At 41.4% G+C, this 23,458-nt stretch overlaps 1 protein-coding gene across 3 annotated transcripts in view; it reads right to left on the bottom strand.

The window, feature by feature from the left end:
• SMAD1 (SMAD family member 1) overlaps positions 1-23,458 on the bottom strand; it is a 103,384-nt gene that overhangs the window by 4,552 nt on the left and 75,374 nt on the right. For all 3 annotated transcript variants that reach the window (XM_010709530.3, XM_010709531.3, XM_010709532.3), the window contains 4 exons: positions 20,318-20,943; positions 7,693-7,950; positions 5,052-5,168; positions 894-1,115 (listed from right to left, as the gene is read on the bottom strand). In XM_010709530.3, the coding sequence (XP_010707832.1) occupies positions 894-1,115; positions 5,052-5,168; positions 7,693-7,950; positions 20,318-20,717 (997 nt within the window). In that variant the 5' untranslated portion in view covers positions 20,718-20,943. The remainder of the gene's footprint in view (positions 1-893; positions 1,116-5,051; positions 5,169-7,692; positions 7,951-20,317; positions 20,944-23,458) is intronic.

Raw genomic sequence — 23,458 nt, 5'->3', positions numbered from 1 at the left:
ATAGATGGGGAGGAAAAGAAAGAATAAGTTCTAGGACTTGAGTCCCATAGCACAGGTGTGGCGTACTGCTGAGAGCTGCACACATCCTCATGCTGAGAAAGGTTTTCCAGACTAAGGGCTAAAATTCGATGACTGAATAGTTCTCTTCAGTTTCAATTCTCTTCTTCTCAAAGAAGGGGGAAGATAATCAATTGGCATTTATCGCATTCTCACTGCCTGGGCATGCTCAGCCCTGAACTGTAAGCTCCTAACAAAGGTGTCCGGCAGGAAAAATCCACTGCAGGGGCAGCATCAGATTCCCATGTAATCAGTGTTACAGACAAGTCCTCAAAAGAGGGGATGGCATCAAGTCAGACATAAAACAGAAGGCTTTTCTCTTCCGCTGGACATTGTCATGGCCATTAAAGAAAAGAGAAGCACAAAATTCCCATTGCAAGAATCACTATCCTCTTTAAAAATGCATTTGAAAAAAACCTGTTTTAGCAGGCTGCCCCTCTAAATACATCTTAGTGCAGCTCATTTGTGTCAGAACTTGAAGATAAGATTTTGTGAGAACTCATTTGGATTTCCACGTTACCAATAATCAAGAGAAATCAAGACATTTCATTTAAAAAAGCCCTAAGCTCTTGCACTAATTAAGATTATGATAGGCTTTAGGCAATAAAAATGGCTAGGGATAGAACCTTCCTGCAATTATGCAGCTGGTAAGAAAAACACTGGACTCAAAAGACACAGCCAGAAAACTGTGTATTTATTAGCATTCTAAATAAGCATTTATCCCACATACTGGGAAGAGCAGCCTGCTCTTGAAGCAAGTGGCTCAGGCTATCATGCCTAGAGGAAACAGTCCCCAAGAAACCCCCCAAAAAAGAACACAAAGATTGAAAATTCACCTTTTCCAATGTGCCTCCTTGTATTCTCAATGGTGGAATTGCGGTTAACATTGGAGAGCAGCCCCAGGCAAAATCTGTTTTTGTTGTTTGAAGGATCAGTGAAGCCATCCACCAGGATGCTGGTGGAAGAGGCGTGGAAGGCCTCCCCAACACGATTATTCAGCTCATAATAAACAATGGAGCACCAGTGCTTCGGCTCTTCATAAGCAACAGCCTGAACATCTGCAAAGTAACCAGGCAAAGTTACAGTCTGGTAGTGCTGGAATACAGGCCTGAGATCTAAAGATTCATAAACCTGCAGATTTTGGCAGAAGATCACTAAAAGATGATCTGGATAATCAACTGCAGTTAAATGAAGGGTCTTGTGTTCTCTAGGGTTTTTTTTTGTTTGTGTTTTTTTTAAACTTTTCATTGCCACAGACACGCTACAGAATAATTTCACCTTAGCTTTACTTGCATACGACCCAAAGCAGAAAATAATGGCAACAGTAAGGCGTAAGAGCTCCCAAGCACAGAGCAAGCAGTGCTCCAATAACCCTGCTACACATTCTACAACATGCTATGGCACAGGCCCAGACAGCAGAGAAACACCACAACTGTAGAGCTCAACTTTCTTCCCAATCTATTAAGTTAAATCGTATTTCAGCATCATTTTGCTCTGCTTTTTTTTTTGTTGTTGTTGTTGTTTTGGGTTTTTTTTGTCATTTATTTTTACAAAATTAAAAGTAGTCATTGCTCTTACTGTGAAGTTCTATAGCAACAAGGGGAAACTGCAACTGCCGAAAAAACCATTATAACTTTGGGTACCAGCAAGTATAGAGCTATCTTAAAAACAAAGTCAGCAGACCAGTACTTCAGCCTTTACAGCTTGCATTAATCTTTCTTCAAGAAGTAAAAGAGGTTGACATCGGTCTGCAGAACATGCAAACTAACTGGGATCCAAGGCTGATCAAGGCCATAACACACAGTCCTAACAACTGTGCTGGACAACAGAATAGATGCCGTAAAGGCAGATATTACTTAACGTGAGCCTTTTATTCATCAAATGCTAGCTAGTACAAATCCTGCAGTTGTTCACCAACAGATGAATTACTTGTTGAGTAATAGCAAGGATTTCTCAGGACTTGGTTTTCTAGATTATGGTAGCAACCAAGTCCTCCTCAGCAGCTCCTAACCAAAGCTGGGAATTACACAGAATGCCAGCAGGACATCCACGATTCACAATTTCTATCTATCAAGCTCTAGAAACACATGAAAGTCTTGAGCTAACACCTGTGATTCTGAACTGGGAAAAATTTCTTCAAGATACATAAGGTCTTCACCGAAAGCAGTTTCTCACTGTGTGTCCAACAGCACAGGCTTCTTCAGAGGTCTCCACCCAATAGGTATTCTTTCAAGTGTCAAATACAGCTACAAATTATTAAACTGTCTCTGAATAAAAGGAGACTAGCAAAGGGATGTGGTTGCTTTATGTGGTTTCTTTCAAATTAAAGAGACTATTTCCCTGCTCAGCCTAGCACAGTTGGATCTGCTGCTGAGATAACAGCTCAGCAGATTAAAGCTCTAACTATAGGCCAAAGTGCTAAAATGAAACTAAGACTAGCATTACAGCGAAGCTTGTTTCTCCGGCCCAAGATTCCTACTGCCAACCCCAAGTCTTCACTGAAGTCAGTCAACTAAGTCCAGTGCTAGTATTTTCCTTTCTTCACACATCGTGATTTTTCTGATGTACAGAAACAAAACTAAAATCCCCTCAAATAAGCATTAAATATCAGATACAAAAGGTAACAAATAGTAGAAAGCAGGACAACACATCCTACTTAATAGTGCAAAACTTGAGTATGTGTACATCTGATTAATACCTTGCTTAAAAGAGTGCTAGAAAGGAGCTAGTCTTTCCTGATACCCTTGCATGTTCTATTGTCTCACATCACTGTTAAAAAATTAAAAACCATTCATTAGTTATTAGTAAGATTACTACACTTTAAACTCACATGAAGATGCCAGGAATTATCAAAGCTGCAGCTTTACCCCAGTTCTCTAAAGTCAGGAAGAAATCTTGCCAGCTGGCCATTCTTCCAGAATGAATCATATCTCTCTCACACAGATTTCATACTAACTTCCTTACATTTGCTTTAAGTCATGCAGAGCAGGTGCGCTTAGTCTCTCTATTCCCAGCATGGGCCAACAATGGAAATTACCCAACTTCATTGACAGGATGCAGCTTGTTAAGTCAAAGCTCTTAAGACTAACAAATCACCATGAAAAACATGCTTCTAAAAGCTTGCAACAAAAATGCTACAGTAAGTTTACACTAAAAACTGTTCTTTTTTGATCTGTGACAGATTTTTTTTTAAATGTAGTGAAATTACAGTCTGTGCATAGAGAGAGACTGTATAAGTGTGTAAATGCATACACAATACAAACAACACAATGCCATACAAAAGCAAAGGTTCTAACTTGGTTTTGCTTTACTTATTTATTAACTTTAACTGAAGCGGCAGAGGTGAGAATCCACTGTACTTAACTATTATGAGAGAGAAACACTAACGGACAGTATTATTATTTGGAATGGCTGAGTATTAAGAGAACGGTCTGTATTTTCCTTCTTGCTTTTTATTAACTCGTGTGATAGAACAATTACATACACATGGATTTTTAAGAAGCATAAGCATGCAAAAGTTTGCGGCGAGGCACAAACACTGATAAACGTACTTCGGGCCTTCAGCAGCAGCAAGGACTGTGCACACAGTGTATGGGATCAGAGAGTACTGGAAATGCTACACAGATGGGGTTTATCACATGCAAAATTCATTCCACAACGAGTAAATAGTTTACCAGGGAAGCTATCCAAATTGTTTAAAGAGTGCAAATATACTTCCTGAAACCAGACATTAAGCTTAGCAACAAAACAAGCACAAAAAAAAAAATCAAACAATAGTTAAATTGTTCATATGCTTGTGATCTTCATAATCATTCTGGCACAGCACTGAGCTCGCTGCTCTTTCTTGGCACGGTCAGTAACTGTGTAAGACTGTTTGTTCTCTAAAGGGGCTATTTCTCACAACGTGATGGGTGCACTAAATCGTTTACCCAGCAGCAAAGCTGACTGAAAAGGCTTTAAAGAACAACACGTTAAAAAGATTTCTACATCACAGTAGATAAAGCAGTGGGCTATATATTTTATTAAATATAGATTTCAAAGTCTGTAGTGCTATCATCTCAGCAGACAGCTTAGAATTCTGAAACATGCTGTCACTGCAGGACTCAACGATGGAACAAAAAGGGACATCAGAAGGAAAACATTTTTTAAAAGCTCTTATCACCAGGAGAAATGGTAACTGTACAAAACAGAGCATACGCTTCAGGGACTTCAAGGTAAGCACTGAGTTTAGAACCAAAACACAATGAGAGTAGGAAGTTTTATTGTAACTACTGAGTATGACATGTACTGCCTGGGAAAAACGTCTGCGGGTATTTACATAATGACCATATTAGCACCCATTCTCTGACCAAGTCCTCATTTAGAGAGCTACTTGACTATCCGCCATCCACAATTCAGTAGATTCTATACAGAACCAACTGCACTGTTTCAGTCATACAATCATTTAAACTAGAAGAGAGCTCTAGTCCAACTGTCTACTTACCACCAGTATTGCCCACTAAATCACATCGCAAAGTACTAAATCTACCCTTTCCTTAAACACCTCCAGGGGCGGTGACAATAAATCAATGTATAAGAGATAAGAAGATTCCTTTCCCTGCACATGTACCAGTATTGAATGCAAAAAATGTGCAGCATTGCAATAATTGTCTTCTCTGGGACTATCAGAATTTCCACACAGAAGTATATAAAAGGATCTTGACCGTGATATGATTGGTCATCAGAAAGAAATAAAGCCCATGGTTTTTTTTTTTTAAACAAGTAGTGTTCTTATCCTAAGTAACTATTTACTTTAAAATTAAAAACTCTCCCCCTAGATTTATTATTTCATGCCTTACAGCAACAGAGAAGAAAAATGACGATTTTGTTTTTTTCTTTTCTACATATGAAGACGTTCACAAACAATATGCATGCAGTATTAAAGTAACCAAACAATTCTGAAAGTACTTCACTCTTAAGAAGCAAAGCAGAAGATGAGAAGGAAATGTTTTTACCTCCTCTGTGTACATCAGGGTGGATTCCAGGTGCCATCATGCTAGTATCCATTGGCTGGGAGGTATCGTGTGTCATCTGATCTTCCGGAGGCAGGTAAGCAGGAGGAGGAGTATCAGCTAAACATAGAAGAGATAGAGATAGATGAGTCCTTTCTTCTCTTTAAAGTATATATATACCCACATAAACAGCATTTGTCTGGAAATGCTTCCAGTCTGACTTAGCTATATATTTCCACTCACCAGAAATCTGAGAAAGCAATCACGGACCTTGATTCAGGAAAGCAAAACAACTACCATGCGTACCAAGCACAAGTACAATAAAAACAAGTCCCTTCCCCCCCCATTTAACCACAAAAGAAAGCTTGTCCACGACTTTGGCAGGTAGAAAATTCCACAGACAACAGCACATAGAGAGCTCTTAGGAAAAGATCTGAAGTACATACCGAACGCTGTAAATGTGAACAGAATTCGGAGCAGAAAGCTTTTAGTTTCAGTTTTTCTGCTTGCTTGATCACTTCAGTGAAGCATGCAAACACTCCTGATACATTCACAACTCTGTCACTATAACTACAGAGTACTAGGTCCATCTCCCTAGATAGGAAATAGTAGAAAGTACTGACGAACCCAAGTACTGCAGATGTAACTTCTGGGTTTGGAATTTATTTGCTGCCATCTCCTGCTGGCTGCATTGGCCAGCTCAGCACTGAACTACTAGCACAAAAACCATCCTAAGCACTACAACTGTACTCACTCACCCACTGTCACTGCTATTTGAAGCACCCTAGTCAGATACTCTATTTGAAGCACCTTAGGCAGGTACTTGCACTGCTCTACAGCTTCCTAAATAGCTTCCCAGCAGCTGCAAGAAGCTGCCAATGGCACCACTTTCCAGGAAAGCAGAGGGCTCGCTTCACCACAGCAATCACAGAGGTACATGCAAAAGAGAAACCCTTGACCAATGCCAACAAGCTTCTGCTGAAAAAGCTGAGGTTAGACTGCCTCTTGTGAGCACTGCTGCTGCTCATCCCACATTTACTTCCATCACTGATCGCCAGCTACCACAGCAAGTAATCACAGGTGCCTCCAAAAACCCAAAAACCAAATTAACATCAGGAAAAGGCAAGAAAACCAAGCCACTGATTTCTAAGCTGACAGTTTTATATTTAAAGCTGGCTGGTACGCTCCCTTCCTTTTTGGAGGAGTAAGCAGCAAGGAAAGACAAAAATGACAAAAGGACTGCTTTAAAGCTTAGCAGTCTGCAGTCGAGTTCAAAGGTTTTTGTTATAATAAAACTTGGACATTCATGTGCATGCAAGTACAATGTTGGAGATGCAGAGATACGGAAATAAGATTTTAAGGCCATAGGGAACAAATTAGTGAGTTTCTGTTAAGTTTGAGTTTTTTGGATAACTTGATCTTGATCCTTTTTTTTTAAATATATTTTCCAATAGTCAGCCTCCTCTTTCCCTAACAGAATAAGATGGACAGCTGTGCAAAACTGAACATGAAGGACATCAGTATCTTGCCTTTCCTCTAAATCAGTTTCTTCACTGCAGCCCAAGACTTGTCTTTATGGGGATGCAGATAGAAGAGACCTCTCAAGATCAAGCAAGCTTCCACAAGACTATGTTCAGGAAGGCCTTCCTGTTAGAGAAGCCTTTGGAAGAGACCCAACCACACTGGTCATATTTAAAACAAAACAGAATGCAGAGCAAGACAGCTGTTTCTGCTGCAACTTTTCACATTTTAAAAACAAACAACCAAAAAAAAAAAACCACCGCCAAATACATCCACTCTTCTTCCTTCCCTCCTGTCTCTGCAAGTTCAGTCATCTTTACACAACTATCAGCACTAGAAATCTCTTAATGTTAATTACACATAGTGGAAAGCATATTTTCACAAGCCCGCCTGCTTTTGTTTACACATGCTCTCCTACAGCCCCCAAAGAAAACACACGAACTGAACATCCATAAGCATCTGTACAGAGTCCTTCTCCTAACATTTAGGTCAAGAGATCCCTCATAAGCAGCTTCTGCAGTATTTTAACAACCCTATACAGAAATACAAAAATACAATAACAACAGCTTCACAGAATCTTCTACAAACAGTTCAGCAAAAAAAGCTTGCCAATTCTTTGAATTTACAAATTAAGAAGTCTGAATATTTATTTTCAGAGCTTCAAATGTTTTTTCAGTTGATATATATTTGGCTTTTGAAATTACATCACTACATGAAGAAATTTTATCAAGTAGCAGCAGCATGATCCCCTTCAGAAACATCCTTCTGTAGAACTATAGCTCTGCTGAATTTATTGATTATCTCTTTCCTAAGCAAGAATGATCCATAGCATTACTCTTCTTTGCATTATGGAATACACTGTCAAACCATCTCCCAAGAATGTTCATGATATGGAATCCTTCCCTCTGTTCCAGAAGATTTTACCTGTAACATTTGAACTGAGTTCAAAAGGAAACAAATTCAAAACCTCAATAATATTACAAGAGACCAAGTCTTCATTACCTAAAGTTTACTGCTAAACACAAGCGTTGGCTGATAATGAAGTATTACTACGCAAAAACAAGGTTATCTGTTACATTCAACCACATTTTCACTTCTCACAAGTCACAGAAATTGACCATACCTGGCATCTGAAAAGGGCTTCCTGGGTCTGAGCTGGCTGGAGAATGTGGGTAGGTGCTACTGCTGCTTCCAGGCGAGTTTGGATAGCTGCTGTTTGGCGAATGGGGAAATGGGTGACTGTTGGGCTGCTGAAAAGAGTCCGGGAAAGTAGCGTTGTGTGGCATGTGGGGCTCATTTTGTCCCAAATTGCGGAACTGAGCCAAGAGGCTGTGCTGAGGGTTGTACTCACTGTGCCTTGGAACCAGCACTGGAGGTAGAACTGCGAAGGGAGAAAGCAGGACAAAGCAATAGCATTAGAGACTCAGTACTGAAGGACTAGGCCATACCTGGAAAAAACATTCTTCATCCCGTAAGGCATAATTTACATCTGCCTTAAAAACAAAGGAGTCGAATCCAGGAACACATTTAAGCAAGAACTCTTTTCCTTATATCCAGGTTATTGTATAGCTTGAATTTACAGCGATTGCTCTACTTGGATCACCAGACGAGCTTGCTTTTACAGAGGGCTAAGGAAGATCCAAGGATAAGCAGCAATTCAGGATTGCAGGTTTTTTCTGCACCAAAAAACACTGAAGTAGCCACAGCACAATCACGACAGGCACTCTGTTCTACTTGTGATCTTGCTAATCATGTAATGGCCTGTAACCTAAAACCTTGCTAACAAGGACAGATATGTTTTTTCTGCAGACAATACAAACATCATACAGACCTTGAACTGAGCCTGGTCCCAACAGTTGTAGTTATATATTTAAGCAAGGCTAGGTTCTTACCAATTAGAATTGAAATGGTTATTAACGCTAAAAGTCAGTTTACAAATGCAATTCAAATAAAGTTACACATTTCAAAAATAATAAAAACAAAAACAACTGAGCAGCCACTGAGTTCCAAGTAAATGCTACTACATGATCAGAGAAACACATCACATACTGCTGGCCTCCCCACACTCTCAAGGCCTTCTCAGCAGCGGGAAACAAAGGCCTCTTTGATTGGGAATATGAACATGATACCAGCTACATCAAGATAAAAGAATCAGCTCTTTTTCCAACACTTCATCTTCTATCTTTAAATGTCTCACAGCGAAGTCCAAGCTTCTCAAAAGATTAAAAGCTCATCTTGTTTGAGAGATTTTGTGGGTTATGGAGGAAAGAGGAGAAGAAAGAGCCTACACAGGCAATCTATGCACAAGTGAAATAAGAAGTTATTGCCCTCCGCACCTGCCTGCTTACATTCACTACCATTTCACAGCTGCACAGCCACATGGGACCAGGCAGCCCCCTGGGTGTCTTCAAGAGAGGCTGCCAAAAAGCACAAAGCATCAAAGCAAGCCAGGACACCACAGCCCCTCCCCGAGACTCCTGCCTTGCACCCTGACCAGGTGGCCATGCAGGAGAAAAGCAGGAGCACGTATACAGGAGAAGCCCCCAGAGGCAGAACTGTATCACTCAATTGAGGAAGGTGTTTCTTAACAGTTGCTTCACCATAAGGTGAATTACTGAGAGTAAATATATAACAAAGACCAACATCGTTTTGATAAACGGGTTCTTCCAATGCATTAAGAAACTCATTCTTCCAGCACTTGGCTTACACTAAAGCATTCAGGTTCTTAGTGGAGTGTTCAAACATCTAAGAGCACTCCACTATCACTACAACCACAGACCAGGCCTGAAGTCTAGGTCCAAATTCAAATTAAAAGCAGCCAGTTTTCCTTGCTTTTTATTTATTTATTTTAAAGATTTAATCTGATGTTTCATTTTCCTAGAACAGCTTCACCAAGTTTCAGTGGGTCTCAAGCACTCGAGATGGATGTCGTTCGTAGAGAGATTTGTTTAGTAATGAAAATTTTACCTGACATCCCTTTAAAAGAAATATACAAAGTTGCTAGTTATAGCATTTTCTGAAACAAAGCACACCCATCTACCATTCCTTGAAAGTTGCCAATTGCAAAACACCGCAGGAGAAGACGGACCTCCCTTGGCCACGCAGGCTGCCTCTTGCCTCTAATGCAACTGTTCTCATAGGCATCATAAGTCACTGGAAGAAGCCAGGAAATAAAAAAAACATTTAAGTTGGACATCATAAATCCCCTCATCCACAACACGGCAAACGTCAGGCCCACTCCGTCTGAATAGTAGGATCCCTCCAAATTAAACTCTTTCTGTTAAGCCTGACAGTCCTTTTGTAGTGAGGTCAAGCAATACTTCAGCTGTCATGGTCAACATCTGCTGGACTCATAAATTACAAGTGAAAAAAACTAACAATGAGATCATGTGTTAAAAAGTATTTTCCCTTTCCTGTCTTTATGGTTCTTCCTTACTTTGCTGAGCATTAAAAACACATCTTTCCTATCTCTTCCTTTCCTGCAGATGAAGGTCAAACCATTAACTTTTCTAAAGTTAATTTGTGCAGAAAGTACATCACTTACCTTTCCCATCCGCAGTCTCACATTAAACAATGACATGCATGACATCACAGGAAGCCATACAATTTATAGCACTTAAAAGCTGGACAGCAGGATATTTTCTGTATGTTTTCTGTAATATAGCAGTGCCAATTTTCCCAAGGTATACATGCATGTTCTCAAAGTTCAGAAAGACTCAAGACAAGAACGCATCTCCTCTTCCCAACCATCCCTACACTTTTCCTCCCACTACTTCAACCTAAAATAATTAAATGCCAACATCTTCGAAATACACACAGAAAAGGGAGGATGGAAGGAAGAAAATGACCAGTACTGATACTGCCTAAACCGCCTCAAAAATACCACTGCAGAATTTACTTGAATGCTGCCTCTAATTCACGTTCTCCTGCATACAAAATTTAGATGAGGAGAAAAAGCCCCGAAGGCCACATCAAGTGGGTCTGAGCCTACAGCACTGCAATGATTCCGACCCTGAGACAACCACTCCCTGCCATAATCTGATCTCTCTGAGGCCCAAGGGTTTTTGGCAGCCTCGATGCTCCTGCTGGAGTCACTGAGGAGTTAATCTGAACACCGTCCTCCCGTGAGCAAAGCCATGAGTGGGACTGGGCATTTCACAAGCAGGAACGGGTGCCAGGAATTGTGTGTGTGAAGGGGGTTACATACCGTTCTTGTTTCCCTCACCCCACTCGAAGGCAGTGAGCTCCTGGTCAGGTTGCAGCCCTCAGCCATATGAAATAACAAATTACCAGGGCTCAGTGCAGCAGAAGAGGAGGCCTATCTCTGCAGCAGCTGCCAACTTCAGGAAGAGGTATAATTGAAGAGGAGAAAGCATGAGAGAGTTATTCTGTGCTAAGCCAGCAAACCTGTTGCTACAAAATAATGAACTAGGGCACATCTTTGTTGTGTGGATCTCTGGAGGACACCACTTTAACAGTTTGCAGTGACAATTTCTCTCCATTTTGCTGTCTTTAGTGGAAGAGAAAACAGTTGCAAAAGTATGAAAAATCCATGTATATTTTTTTAAATTATCACTAATTCTATTCAGTTGGATGCACATATTTAAAGGAAACACGCTAAGTATACTGCTGTCTTAAAAAGCTACTGAAACAATCAAACAGCATCTCACAAAATCTGTAAATTCAACCTCATACAAATGGTTAAAACCAGTTAATGGAGTAGAACTGCAAGTCATCAGACAGCTCGATTTCTGTACTTTCTCAAATACTGGATTAAAAGGTTTTAGGGGTTAAGCTGTGTCTAAATCTTGCTGCAGACGTGCACCTGAATGCCAGTCCTAAAACATGCCTACTAGTAGCTGCACTGCTACTAAAGGCTGATGAGGAAGGTAAAACCCCCTGGAAGTCAAGCTGGGTATGTTTGCAGAACTGTAGCAAAAAAAAGATCCTGTATCTGTCAACAGAGTGAGACAGCCTGGGAATTAGGTAGCTTGTTTTTAACATGCAAATTGCATTCAGAGTTTGCCTGCACCAAACAAGTGGAGCTGTATTAAAGAAATTACAGCTAAAGGGCAATTTCACCCACAGGGCTATTTCATCTAAGAGCCAAGAACGTCAAAAACACAGAATATAGACCAAAGACAACTGGGCTGTTCAGATAAATGTGCCAACCAACCACACCAAGAATGAAATGCTTTTATGAAAATGTTACAGTGGCCTTTGAAGAAAGCTACTGATCTCTACTCTTTGTATCCTTGTTCTTCAGAAAACTAACAGGTGTGCTGAGCTCAACATTTTCTTGGTTTTCCTTTTTGTTCTCATTTCACATTCCAAAGATAATGGTTTCAGCAAAGATATAGTCACTGATTTATGATTACAACTTATTTTTTAAAACCTCTCTAAAAAAAAAAAAAGTAGAACAAAAAACTCTATTCCAAACCAAAGGACCCAGTGTGCATTCCAAGTACCTTATTTTTTATCCAGATGAATTCTGCTTGCCTTACACAAGCCCAGATGATAACTAGTTTCCCTCATGGGCTTGTTACATGAAGACCTGGGCAGGGATTTCTCTTTTCATGTCTGGAAAATCCAAGAACAAATAATGGAATATTCCAAGGAGCCACACATAAGAAAGCAGGCTCTGATCACCCTTTCCAAAGTAAATTCCACTATTTCTGCTAGCTTCACCAAATAAATAATTTAAGGATGAACAATTGCTTCTTCACTTTCAACCATCTTGCCCTTAAAAATCATGACGAATTGGTGGGTACATGTTATGTACAAGTGTTTGTGCAGCCTTACACCAAAACAGGGCCTTCAGCCTTTACGAATGCCTCGAGGGACTATAATTAAGTTGTGTACTTAAATTTGCAAGCATCATACGGCTTTATTTTCATATGAATTTATGCAAAGTCACTCATGTTTTATGGGGAAAATAAAACTGCATGCTGAGAAGGAAGGAAATCTTCACACAGCAGTTGGCACCATCAGGGGATGGACATGAATACACAAGGCTCACTCAGTGCTCTTGATAGGTCCTGTAAAGGCGAAGTGGCAAAGGAAATAGAGAATTAAAGAAACATCACCAAACCAGCACGCGCGCGCACACACACACAAATCCTAAAAGCACAGCAGCAATGTTAAACTAACAAATGTCAATGCTTCTAAAGACTTCTGCCTCCATGTCCTGCCTTTGAGGCCAGCATAGCTGGAGCAGGCTGTGGCACCCCAGTAAGTAGTCAGTCCCATGGTGGGAACAGAGCAGGTACCAGCACACACCCAGCTCAGCACTTACCTCTGCTTGCTGTCTCCAACATTAACGAGTCACTGAGGCTCTGACTGACATGTCTCACCAAGGTCTTGCTTGTAAACAATAAAACACCAGGCAGAAACAAAAGTTTTCATGTCATTAGATCTTCTTGTGTTGCCTCAAACAAGACCTGGCAAAATTGAATTTTTTTTGACCAGAGGACAAGTTCTCACATACAAAGACACTTACATGCCTACACTTAGGATCAAGTTTACTCTTGGTTAAAAATAATTACTGTTGTGGCAAATGCAATTCCCCACGGATCTCAGTACTTTCCATTGCTACAATACCTCCTGGCTGAAGCAGACAGTGCTACAGGCTGCAAAGCACAGAGCTCTGCTGTGCTCTGCTTCAGTAGAACTGACAGCCTTTTGAGCAGTTGCTCCAAACTTACTTTCTAGTAGCTGCAAAGGAAAAGGCTCAACAATAGCTGTCCAGCAGACTGTGCTGGGTGACAGACAGACAAACATTCCAGACTTTCAATTCCGGGAGAAAGCCGTGAACTTTCTTAACTCTGTTTTATTTTGCAGTTTCTGTAGACCCCACAGCTTGCTTTGTCATCTTACATAGTTGCAACTGAAGTCTGTATTTAAAAAACAGAAGGGAAAAAGAAAAAATAAGCACAGTTGTTGCTTCGCTGACTTTACTTTTACATCAGACATCTGGTCTAAATGCATTTGGCAAGTAACATTAGTACATTTCCTGCATTACAATATTCAGTTAACATTAGATTTTACTTGCGGATGCTCTGATAAGCTAACATTTTGATTAAACTGACATTTGTCAAGGCCAATTTCAGAATTTAGTACTAATCATATGCACATTAGCGAGGGAGTTCTTGTAAGCTGATTTGAAAGGAGAAGCACTCCTGATACAGGAGTAAGTACAGGAAAAAGTTACAGCGTGATAGTGTGCATTAAGTTATACATTTACATAGACCAGAGTTCAAATTACCTGCATGAAAACCATAGTCACCATCATACTGCATAGGTTCAAGTATGGAAGTCTGCTCTCCTAAGTCAGGAGAAACATCTGCATCTCATTAATTAAAAACATTAAGAAACAAACTAACATCCTTCTTGACTATCTCTGTACCTTTACTGCAGCTCTCCTTCCCAAGGCTGGACAAAGGATAAATTAAGTTGGGACCGTTCCCCTCCTTCTGTCTCTCTGTTTTGGTTCTGGTGGGGAATTTTAAAAGTGAATTCTGCAGAACTGAAATGAGGAAAGTTTCACACTCCTTGCCAAAAGAACTGGCAGTTGTTTACTATTTTGAGGAACTATCTTATAATTGTACCCACCTGTTGTAACATGCTATTTTTAAAGTTATGCCCAACAGCAGAGTTATGTAGCAATAAGGCAAAACTTCCCAGCAACGCCATCCTCTCCTCACACACCCCTGAGCCTCCAGAGGTATACAAACCCTGCTATGTGAATAAAGGGGGAATTTTTGTAAACTGGTTCTATATATTACTTTTGTAAACTGGATCTCCTTTTTCTCTACTTCAAATCAGCTGCTGACCCGTTTCTCTAATATTTCCCCCCCAACTCATCTCTTTTTCTCCTTCCGCTGCACATGCATTCTTCTTTTCCGTCTCCCCCTCCTTACACTCCCCACACAAGGCTCCTCTCCATGCTCCCTGCATCCCCCCTTATCCAGCACCACCCTCCAGAAGGTCAGGCAGTGGGGGAGTGCTGCACACAGCTGGTCCCCAGCTCCCCCGAGCCCTGGCCATCAAAGCTTCTCCATCTGGCCGGAAAACAGCCGGAGGATCTCCTGCCGCCTCCGGTCCTTCCAGGTGCCGAGGCCATGCAGGCCCTGGGAACCCTGGAAGCCCAGGCAAGCTGGCAGTCCCAAAGGGAACTACTGCTCACCCCCTATTTTCCGTCCTGCTTCCCTATTTGACCCTGGAAAAATTACAGCCTCTGCCCATTTGATGATGCCTGCAGAAGCAGCCAGAGCCACAAGCAGCACACTATATTTGCTGCTTATCTGAAGCCTAAGCGCTCTTAGTGGTGATGTAACAGGTACCAGCTTGGGTATGGTAGCTTCATACAGTGATCCCAGCCTAGATGGATAACAGGGAACGAGACTGGGTTTGACTAATGGGCCCACTTCATTTTTTGGTACAGTACCTATATGGAGAAAGGGCACATGTGAGCAAACATAAGCTAGCACAAGCGCACGCAATCACACAACTATACACAACCAAATATCTGTATGATTTCACACAGCATTAGAAAGCTCCTTTAAACATATTATTTTTCTTCTGTGGAGTATGAGAGCAGTAACACTGGTCTATGGAGCATCCAATTCCAGGGTGGCACAAATCTCAACCTACCTTAGCCAGGGTTTCCACCATTTTGAGTTCCGTTCTGCATCTCTGGTGCACACAATCAGGTGTGCAGCCTGACAGACACATTCAGAGTAAAGAGCAGAGAAGACCAAAGACAAATATGAAAGTAATCAGGTTGAAGTCACAGGCTGGTAGCACAAACAGCACAACACAGCTACTGCTCTTCACAGAGCCCAGGGACAGACTCGGTCTGCTCTTGTGGCATAAACCACCTCTACATTTACGTTAAATATTTCTTGCCACTGAAGACAAGCTTATTGAGGCAGACATCCACTTAAAATTCATACTGGAAAGGAACATAATACTTAAACAAAATTAAAAATTTAGCTTTTCGTCCACATCACAATAAGCATCCACTGCTCGTTCTGCAATTTAGGCAGAATACAGGCATCCAAGCAGAAGAGTTCAGAAATTCTGGCTGCGTTCATCAATTGATGAAAGCAGATCAGCTGGTTCTGACAGAGCAGTTTTAGTGCTCCTCCGGACTGTATGGTTCAAGAACAGTGCAGCACTAGTCATCATCTCCAGAAATGAATACCAAAACATAGCAACTATATTTGCCAAGCCAGGTTTAAGCTTTCTAAGATCTGAGCAAGGCAGGCTTCTTCTGAGCCTGACCCCCAAAGATACCAGCACATTCTAGACTCAAACCACTGTCAGAAGATAGCACACAGCTGTAAACTTGTATACACCCTACATAAAATACTCTGCACCATTGACTTCCACACACCAAGCTAAAAGAAAAGTTAACCATTCTCTTGCTTCCTTTGCAACGTATTATAAACACGAACTGTCTTTAATCTAGTAGGCTGATAAGCAGCAGGGGCCAGCTAACACAATTCTACAGCAGATGGAACCCACGGCCAGTACCCATCAGTTCCATGAGAACATGAAACACAGTTTCTTCCTTCCTTCTGTTTAGCTAAGCTAAAGAAACTGAACCTCCCCCTCCTTTTTTTTTAAAAGCAGTGTCAACATAAGCACCTCTTCATCCTCCCCGTTCCCTATCCCATTCCTGTTTTGCTATTAGAGCAAACTAGATCCAGGCTTTTTATTTTTTCCAAATTCCGAGTCATGTCTTTCACCTGATTGCACTGGCGTAACTGAAGAGAGAGGCAAGAAACAGAGGGTGCATCTCCGTGAAACAAAAGCAACAGACTAAAAGAAGGAAAGAAGCATCTCAAGAAAGACTTTGGGATGCCATTTCACATGTTCTCCAGCAAAACCAGAAAGGTCATTTGTGGCATTTTCAAACACAGCTGAAGAACAACGCATTTGCTTTTTCGTCTTCCAGTGTCTACACCCAGACTCGGGTCTCAGTCATAGAGTCCCAGAGCACATAGAAGCCTGATGTCCAGGTATCTCTAAGCCAAAAACTAAAACTGAGGAGAAAAAGCAGATTCAGCCACACAAGCACACCAGTTCAGCTGACTGCATCAGTTTTTAAAAGGCATCATATCGAGACCCTACCCTCCTTAATTAAAAGCATTGCTTTGGCTTGCCAAGGGAAAAAAAATTCAAACCTGTTTACTACAGCCATTCCTGTATCAGAAGTAATTCTGCACTCAACAGACTTATGAAACAGCACTAGCAAGCTACTGTAACACATCTCCAGATGATATTTAATCCTGGCAGTAGAGAATGAGATTATGTTACTGTTCTCAGCAACAGAACAGCCTCCACTTGACCTGCGTGCTTCACACCACCTCTGCTCCCACCCACGGTCCAGATGCAAGGCCCTGTGGGTACATGGGTGTTCCTGTATCCCCTGGGTGACCCTGATCAGCCCATGAGATAAGGCAGCAGTGGGATGGGAACAAAACATTGCCAGGCTGCTTCAGCACAAGGCCACGGAGACAGCTGTGCTGGCACAGCCCAACGCAGGAGCTGCTCGTGGATGTCATCTCCAAACAGCAGTTTTCTGTCTGGTTAGTTTTTGTGACCGTATGGGTGCCGGTGCCTGCACAGAGCCTCTGCACCAGGTTAGGTGTTACTACCGTATCACCAAATCACACCCACGTCTCTTGCTGGATACCAGCAGTTAGGGACACCTGAGAGGCTCTGAAACTCCAGGCAGTTCTCTCCTCAGCCTCCCCAAAACTCCCTGCTACCAGTTTTTATCCAACATAGCTAACGGAGGAAAATCTCGCTTAAATTCAGGTGTAAGATTGTGGTTCACAGACAGACTACAGCATGCCAACTGCAATGATTTCCAAGCTCATATTTTTAAGCTGCATAGCAAGGACGCGTCCCTCTGGCGCTGTGAAAACATAAGAGCATCCATGAGACTCATTTCCCAACTGAAAGCACTACACGATTTTATCTATTTGAGGATTTACCGTTAATCCACTCTTCAGAACTTACACAAACACCAACCACGTGACAACTAAGAGGAAAGTGAACAGAGAGCACTGATCCCATCCCAGGCAGCACCCTACAGAGCAGCTCCTGAGGAGCTGGGTCTGTTTGAGGCAGTTAAGCGCTGACCAAGCTGGCAGGCAGAGCCAGGATTTCACCATGTACTTGTACAGCCTGCACAGAGTGCCCATCATACACTCTCTTGAACTTCTGGCTTCATTTAGTCAAGTACAATTCCAATCCTCCTGGCTGTGATAACCTTGGAAACACAAGTCTTGATATCTGCTTGGGTACGTAGCTCTTGAAAACAGTGACTCATGCCTGAATTCCCCCTATCCATTAATCTCAAAGCATAAGCACTTAAGAAGCAATAAAGGCGTTTTAATGTCCAGGCATAAATGGGGAAAAACAGTTAGCCAAATTTGAGAGTGACTGGCAGGAACTGAAGCTAAGACTGACTCTGGGGACAAAGAACAGGAAAGGGAAAGGAAGAGCTGTTGTAACTTATGGAGTGCACATCTCTAGGCCAAACGGCAGCTCAGTTAGCACCTGCTCCCAAAAGCTACATATTCCAAGTTTATCCAAGCAACATCCCTCAAAACAATGATTAATCTATAGTGTTTATTAAGTGGAAAAACCTCCTCCACAAACCCAGAGAACTCAGTGAAAACTTCAGGCTTCGACCCCACTCTTGCATTTTAAGAATTTCCAATGGATTCCAATATGCGACTGCCACATACACACAGCTTTTATACCTGCAGCCTATGTCTATACCTATACTCATTAGGCAGAAGGTAGCTCCTGTTCAGCACTCCTCACTAGAAAATTTCAGCTGGTCAAAGCAGCACATTGATCTTTTGAAGGACAAAATACTTTCGTCAGCTCTGACAAGCTGATTCCAGCCCTGTTCTAAACAAGAAAGCTGCCCAGTCTTCTACTAAGCAGATGACCAGAAATACCTAGTTTTTCCTGAAGGGCACTGGCTGGGCAGAAGGGAAATATTTCATTACTACCATCTCCAAACTGATTAAGTCACTCTTTGTTTTATCCCCAGCAAAAGTTCTCTAACTACACAAACTCCGGAAATTCATTTCTTACCCCAAATTCAAGCTTACGGTTAATAACATTTTGCTGGTTCCCAATGACAAAATTTATAGAATGACACAGGACCCAAAACCACTTTCCAACTACTTGAGCTACCTAGCAGTACTCAACACATTTCAGTTAGACATTTTTTGAAAGTTCTATTCTTACCGTGTATCTCTCAATGAAGTGGCAGGATACAAATACACTCTTAAATACAGTATAAATGATGAGAATTAGAATGTTCTCGAACTCAGTAACTGCTTCCAACATAGAAGGGAAATGAGTTGTAACACATCACTTGGTGTTACCATGACAGCAGGAGTCTAACTGCTGCTCACTCTGACTGAACGAGATGCGCTTTGGGAATCTTAGTTTTCAGTACTTTGGAACACTGAACATACGCACCTGGTACAGACACATGCAGACAAGCAGTACGAACTATTTATTTTATCATCCCACTTCTGCTTAACATGCAACCCTTAGAATTTTTTAAAACTTTTTTTTTTTGCTCCAGCGCAGTGGGCTCCTTTGTTAAAGCATCTGCTGCTTACAAGACATACTTAATGGGTATCACACACATGATTTCCAAACCAATACTAACACACCAAAGGAAATATTTGCCATCTAGATACGCACTGTGTGTTGCAAATCCAAGGTAAATGCAATTTCCATTAACAGGAAAATAATCTGGTAACGTCATTTCCACTGCAGTTCTTAGGCAATCCATGCCACTCTGCAGAAACAGCTTCACAGTTTACAAAGTGCCTAACACAGACAGATTTCCTAAATTTAAACCAGAAGAGCCCACTCACACCTGCAGTGCATTTCTGCAGATGTCCCTGTACAACCTCACAAGTAGCTGGAGACTAGCGGAGACATGTTTAAGCACATTTCGTCTTAGTCCCTGGAAATATTCTGAAAACAAACTCACGTAAGCAAATCAAGCACAGATTTACTAAAAAGGGCTTTGGACCTTGAAGAGGAGACAGAGAACAGGCTGCACTTGTTTAAGCGTGGAAGTGGGTAATGGGTAAACAGATTCCACTTGCAGAACAACTAAAACTTCATGTACAAAAAAACCACTATCAAAGCTCCAGGTTGAAAGGGTATATTCTGTAGTCTAAAAAAAAACACAAAAACCTCACAGACTTCAAAAGGCCAAAGTTGTAGGAGGTCTTAAAGACAGCAGTATCTTCTGGAGGATGAAGGAACTGAAGAGATAGAACTGAAATAACAACAGTAAGGCCATATCAGAAAGTTTTTCACCCAGTTGCAGTTTATCCCTCCTGCACCATTTCACACATACTCAATCTGCACAGTTCAGTAAAAATAGAAAAAAATAAAATGAATTGAGGTATAGTGGCCACCAACAAAACCAGGAGGCAATAGATCCAGCAACTTAAGGCACATACAGAGAATATGCCACTGCACAGTGATAAAATGCATTTATGGCAAGTATTCATCCTATGAAAGGGAGAACTGCAAATCAATGCTTATAGCCAGATAGATTGCAGAGTACAAATCTGACGTGTGCAAACAGCTACTTCTGCTTACTTAGGCTGATGAGTCACATGATTAACTGCCATGCTTTGCATTGTTTAGATAAGGTACAAAGGTACAAACAAGGAAGAACCTACCAGGACTTTCTACCCGCTTGTAGTGGTAAGGATTGATGCAAACCTCCTTCTGTTTTGAACCAAAAGGAAACTCGCAGCATTCCAGTGGTTTCAGTTCATGATGGCTTTGCAGGTCTGGCCAGCGCCACACTCTGCAGTAAATTACATGTGGCAGCCCTTTCCGGTGTGAAACCTGAAGCCGACCATCCAAGGACCGAGGAATTGTGACACAGTTGCTGGGCTGACCAGGACAGCTTAACGCTTTCTCCAGTTCCTCCATAGCACCTTTTTTCTTCTTCAGTTTTTTCACTAGTGCATCAACAGCCTTCTCTGCCCATTTTTCTTCTTCATCTCCCTGCTTCCACCCCAACAGCCTCTTCACCGCTGGGCTGGTGAAGGAAAATAAACTTGTCACGTTCATGGTGACCCCACTTGGTCACACTGGATAGCACAAACCAAGCAGGGGAGCCTGTCCTGTTCTTCCACCGCAGCTGCACGGCAGATTTTAATCAGTAGTCAAAAGCAGTCTGCCCAAATAATTGTGGTGCTTCTGCTGTTTCAGTCCTTCTGTCCCAAGACAGCCATGCTGACATTCCCCCTTGACAGACGTGACCTTCTCATCATACTAAAGCCTTCCGGCTGAGAACCTGCAGGAGAAGAGAGAAAAAGGAAAACAGATTTTACTTTCAGTTAATCACCAACAGTTAGAAACATACCACCTCACAAGAGCAGCATGACCATAGACCAACCAAACAACAACTAAACAAAACCAAAAACACTAAGTGTCAGCAGTCTCAAGCATCAGACCAAAGGAACAGTCTGACAAGGACTTTTAAATAGCAGAGCTTGCTGGTGAAGCCTTTATGCTCTTGCTACCAAAACAGTTCTGAATAAATGAGGAGATTGCCCTGAAAAACAGTGACACTGCATAAACAAAACAAAACAAAGTTGAAGGGAGTAAGGGAAAAGCAGGAAGGAAGTGCAAAGGTGGGGAAATTTAGAAGGTAGAAGGACAACTGTTCCCTCTGCTCAGCTCCCTCCCCCAACTTGCAGTTGCCCTTGCTGCATAGCACAAAAAGTACTGAGGCTACGTTGCATTTGCCAGCTTCAAATAATACGCCTGCTCACTGCCCAAGTCTAGCCTTGCTTAGTGTTGTGAGAAGGTGGACAGAAAAAAGGAAAAAAAAAAAAGATTGTAGTCCCTCACATACTTACCAAAAGGACAAAGTTTTAGGAATATTCAGGAACAAAAGGACATTTTAGTAACATAGCTCCATCAAATTCAGCTTAAAACAGTCCCCTATATTTCATCTTCCACTGCTAAGTGAAAAGTACATTCCCCACAGCCTATCAACTTGGCAACTTCACAAAGCAAAATGTCCCAATAAACTCATACAGAATGAGCAGTGCTTTTGGTTTTGATTTCCAAGTGAAGATGGAAGCAAAATACCTCAACAGCACTGCACTACCCAGCTCTCTGCAAGCAGTACAAATTGAAAATTACTGCACGGGACCTGCGCGTATCACGATCTCAGACGAACTGTTCAGCTTCCCGAGTTACTTTGAGTGGCAAAACAAAAACAGAAAAGTAAACTAGAAAGATCCGTGCCCTCATTCATCTCCCCATAAGAAAGCAAAGCTCTGTCTTCCCAACCCATCAAACAGCCCTTGCATAAACAGAATGAAAGAGAAAGACATCATGAACTTACTTCACTGACAACATCCTGACCACTCCCTTCGCAGTGCCAGCCTGATGTGCCCAAAGACACATGAAAGAGTGGGAAGGAGAAAAAACTGATAGAAGGGTTTCAGGTGGTATAGTGATCTTCAAGTTGGGAGGCATGAAACAGCAACGAAGTGATGGGTGAAGATGGGAGAACTCTGCATGCCGAGAAGTCCCCATTACAGGGTCTTCTGTGAGCAGCAGTCTTCACGTTTACCCAGGTTAGGAGCAAGCAAGAGACTCACCTCTGTCACGGGGAACAGGGGAACAAGGAGATAAACAGAAACATTCAAATGAAGCATGAAGACAGGAAATGTATCTCAGAGCAGATACCAACAGGTTGCAGAGGAAGAGGGAAGAGGAAAAGGATCTGTTTTTGTTACCATCAGAAAGACAAAAAAAAAATCCATACAACTACCCATACACAGACAGGTTAGAAGGTAACAGAGCAACCATGAGCCTGAATTGCAAGTTTACAATAAAAAATAATTACAATTGAAATTGTAAATGCTAAGCCACACTCATGCTCTTAACTGTCTTAACTGTAATTTCATTGTGTACCTCTACACTTAGAGTACTTGAAGCTGAAACCCATCCACTTGATTCAAGTAAGTTGTCACTAAAATAATTATCTAATTGCAAAGGTTCCATTTTATTAGGTCAAATGCATAAACTACATTTATGTCAATAATGATCTTGAACTAAGATAAAGACCACATCTACCTGCACTTCGCACCGGTACTTCCCATTTCTTTTATGCTGAGATTTCTACTTGAAATGTCAGCGCAATGGAAGATATGCATAAGCCTGGGGCAAATTTAACAATATATTTTGTTACTTGAGCATGAGCTATGCTGTTAACTGAACTAAAACTCCATTACTGTCACTGACTGCACTCCAGGTATATTTTACCCTTTATATACATTAAAAAGTGCTCTACTGAAGTGCTGTTTTAGTTCAAGCTTTTTATTATCAGAGACTTGCATGCTTCAGATATGCATGCAAGTATTGGAGTTATTCTCAACTGATATATAGCTTGTATCTCATTCAATTTTCTGAATGTTTTTTCTACTGCATCTACAAAATGCACACCGCCGTTATCAAGTAATCAAGTCAAGCTTTCTACTTCACAACTATTAGATTTAAAACAACAAAAAAATAATTAGAATACTTGTATTGACGTTCTCAGTGAAAAACAAACCAGTAGTCTAAAAACCTAAATCTCAATCCAAGCTTGAGTCTACATATGTAGAGCTGTGTCTGCATTGATTACCATGGCATGACCCATTTTTACCAAGCTTCTTCACAAACAAATAGGCAAACTACTTGTTATGTAGGAACTAAGTCTTCTGCCTGTTAACATATTATGTTTTTACTAGTGTCTGAAAATATAGCCTTAACATCTGCTTGCACGTAAGGTCTGCTCAGACCAGGAAGAA

Source organism: Meleagris gallopavo, chromosome 4 (assembly GCF_000146605.3).
Source record: "Meleagris gallopavo isolate NT-WF06-2002-E0010 breed Aviagen turkey brand Nicholas breeding stock chromosome 4, Turkey_5.1, whole genome shotgun sequence".
NCBI lineage: Eukaryota > Metazoa > Chordata > Aves > Galliformes > Phasianidae > Meleagris > Meleagris gallopavo.
This window is presented reverse-complemented; position numbering and strand designations above follow the sequence as displayed.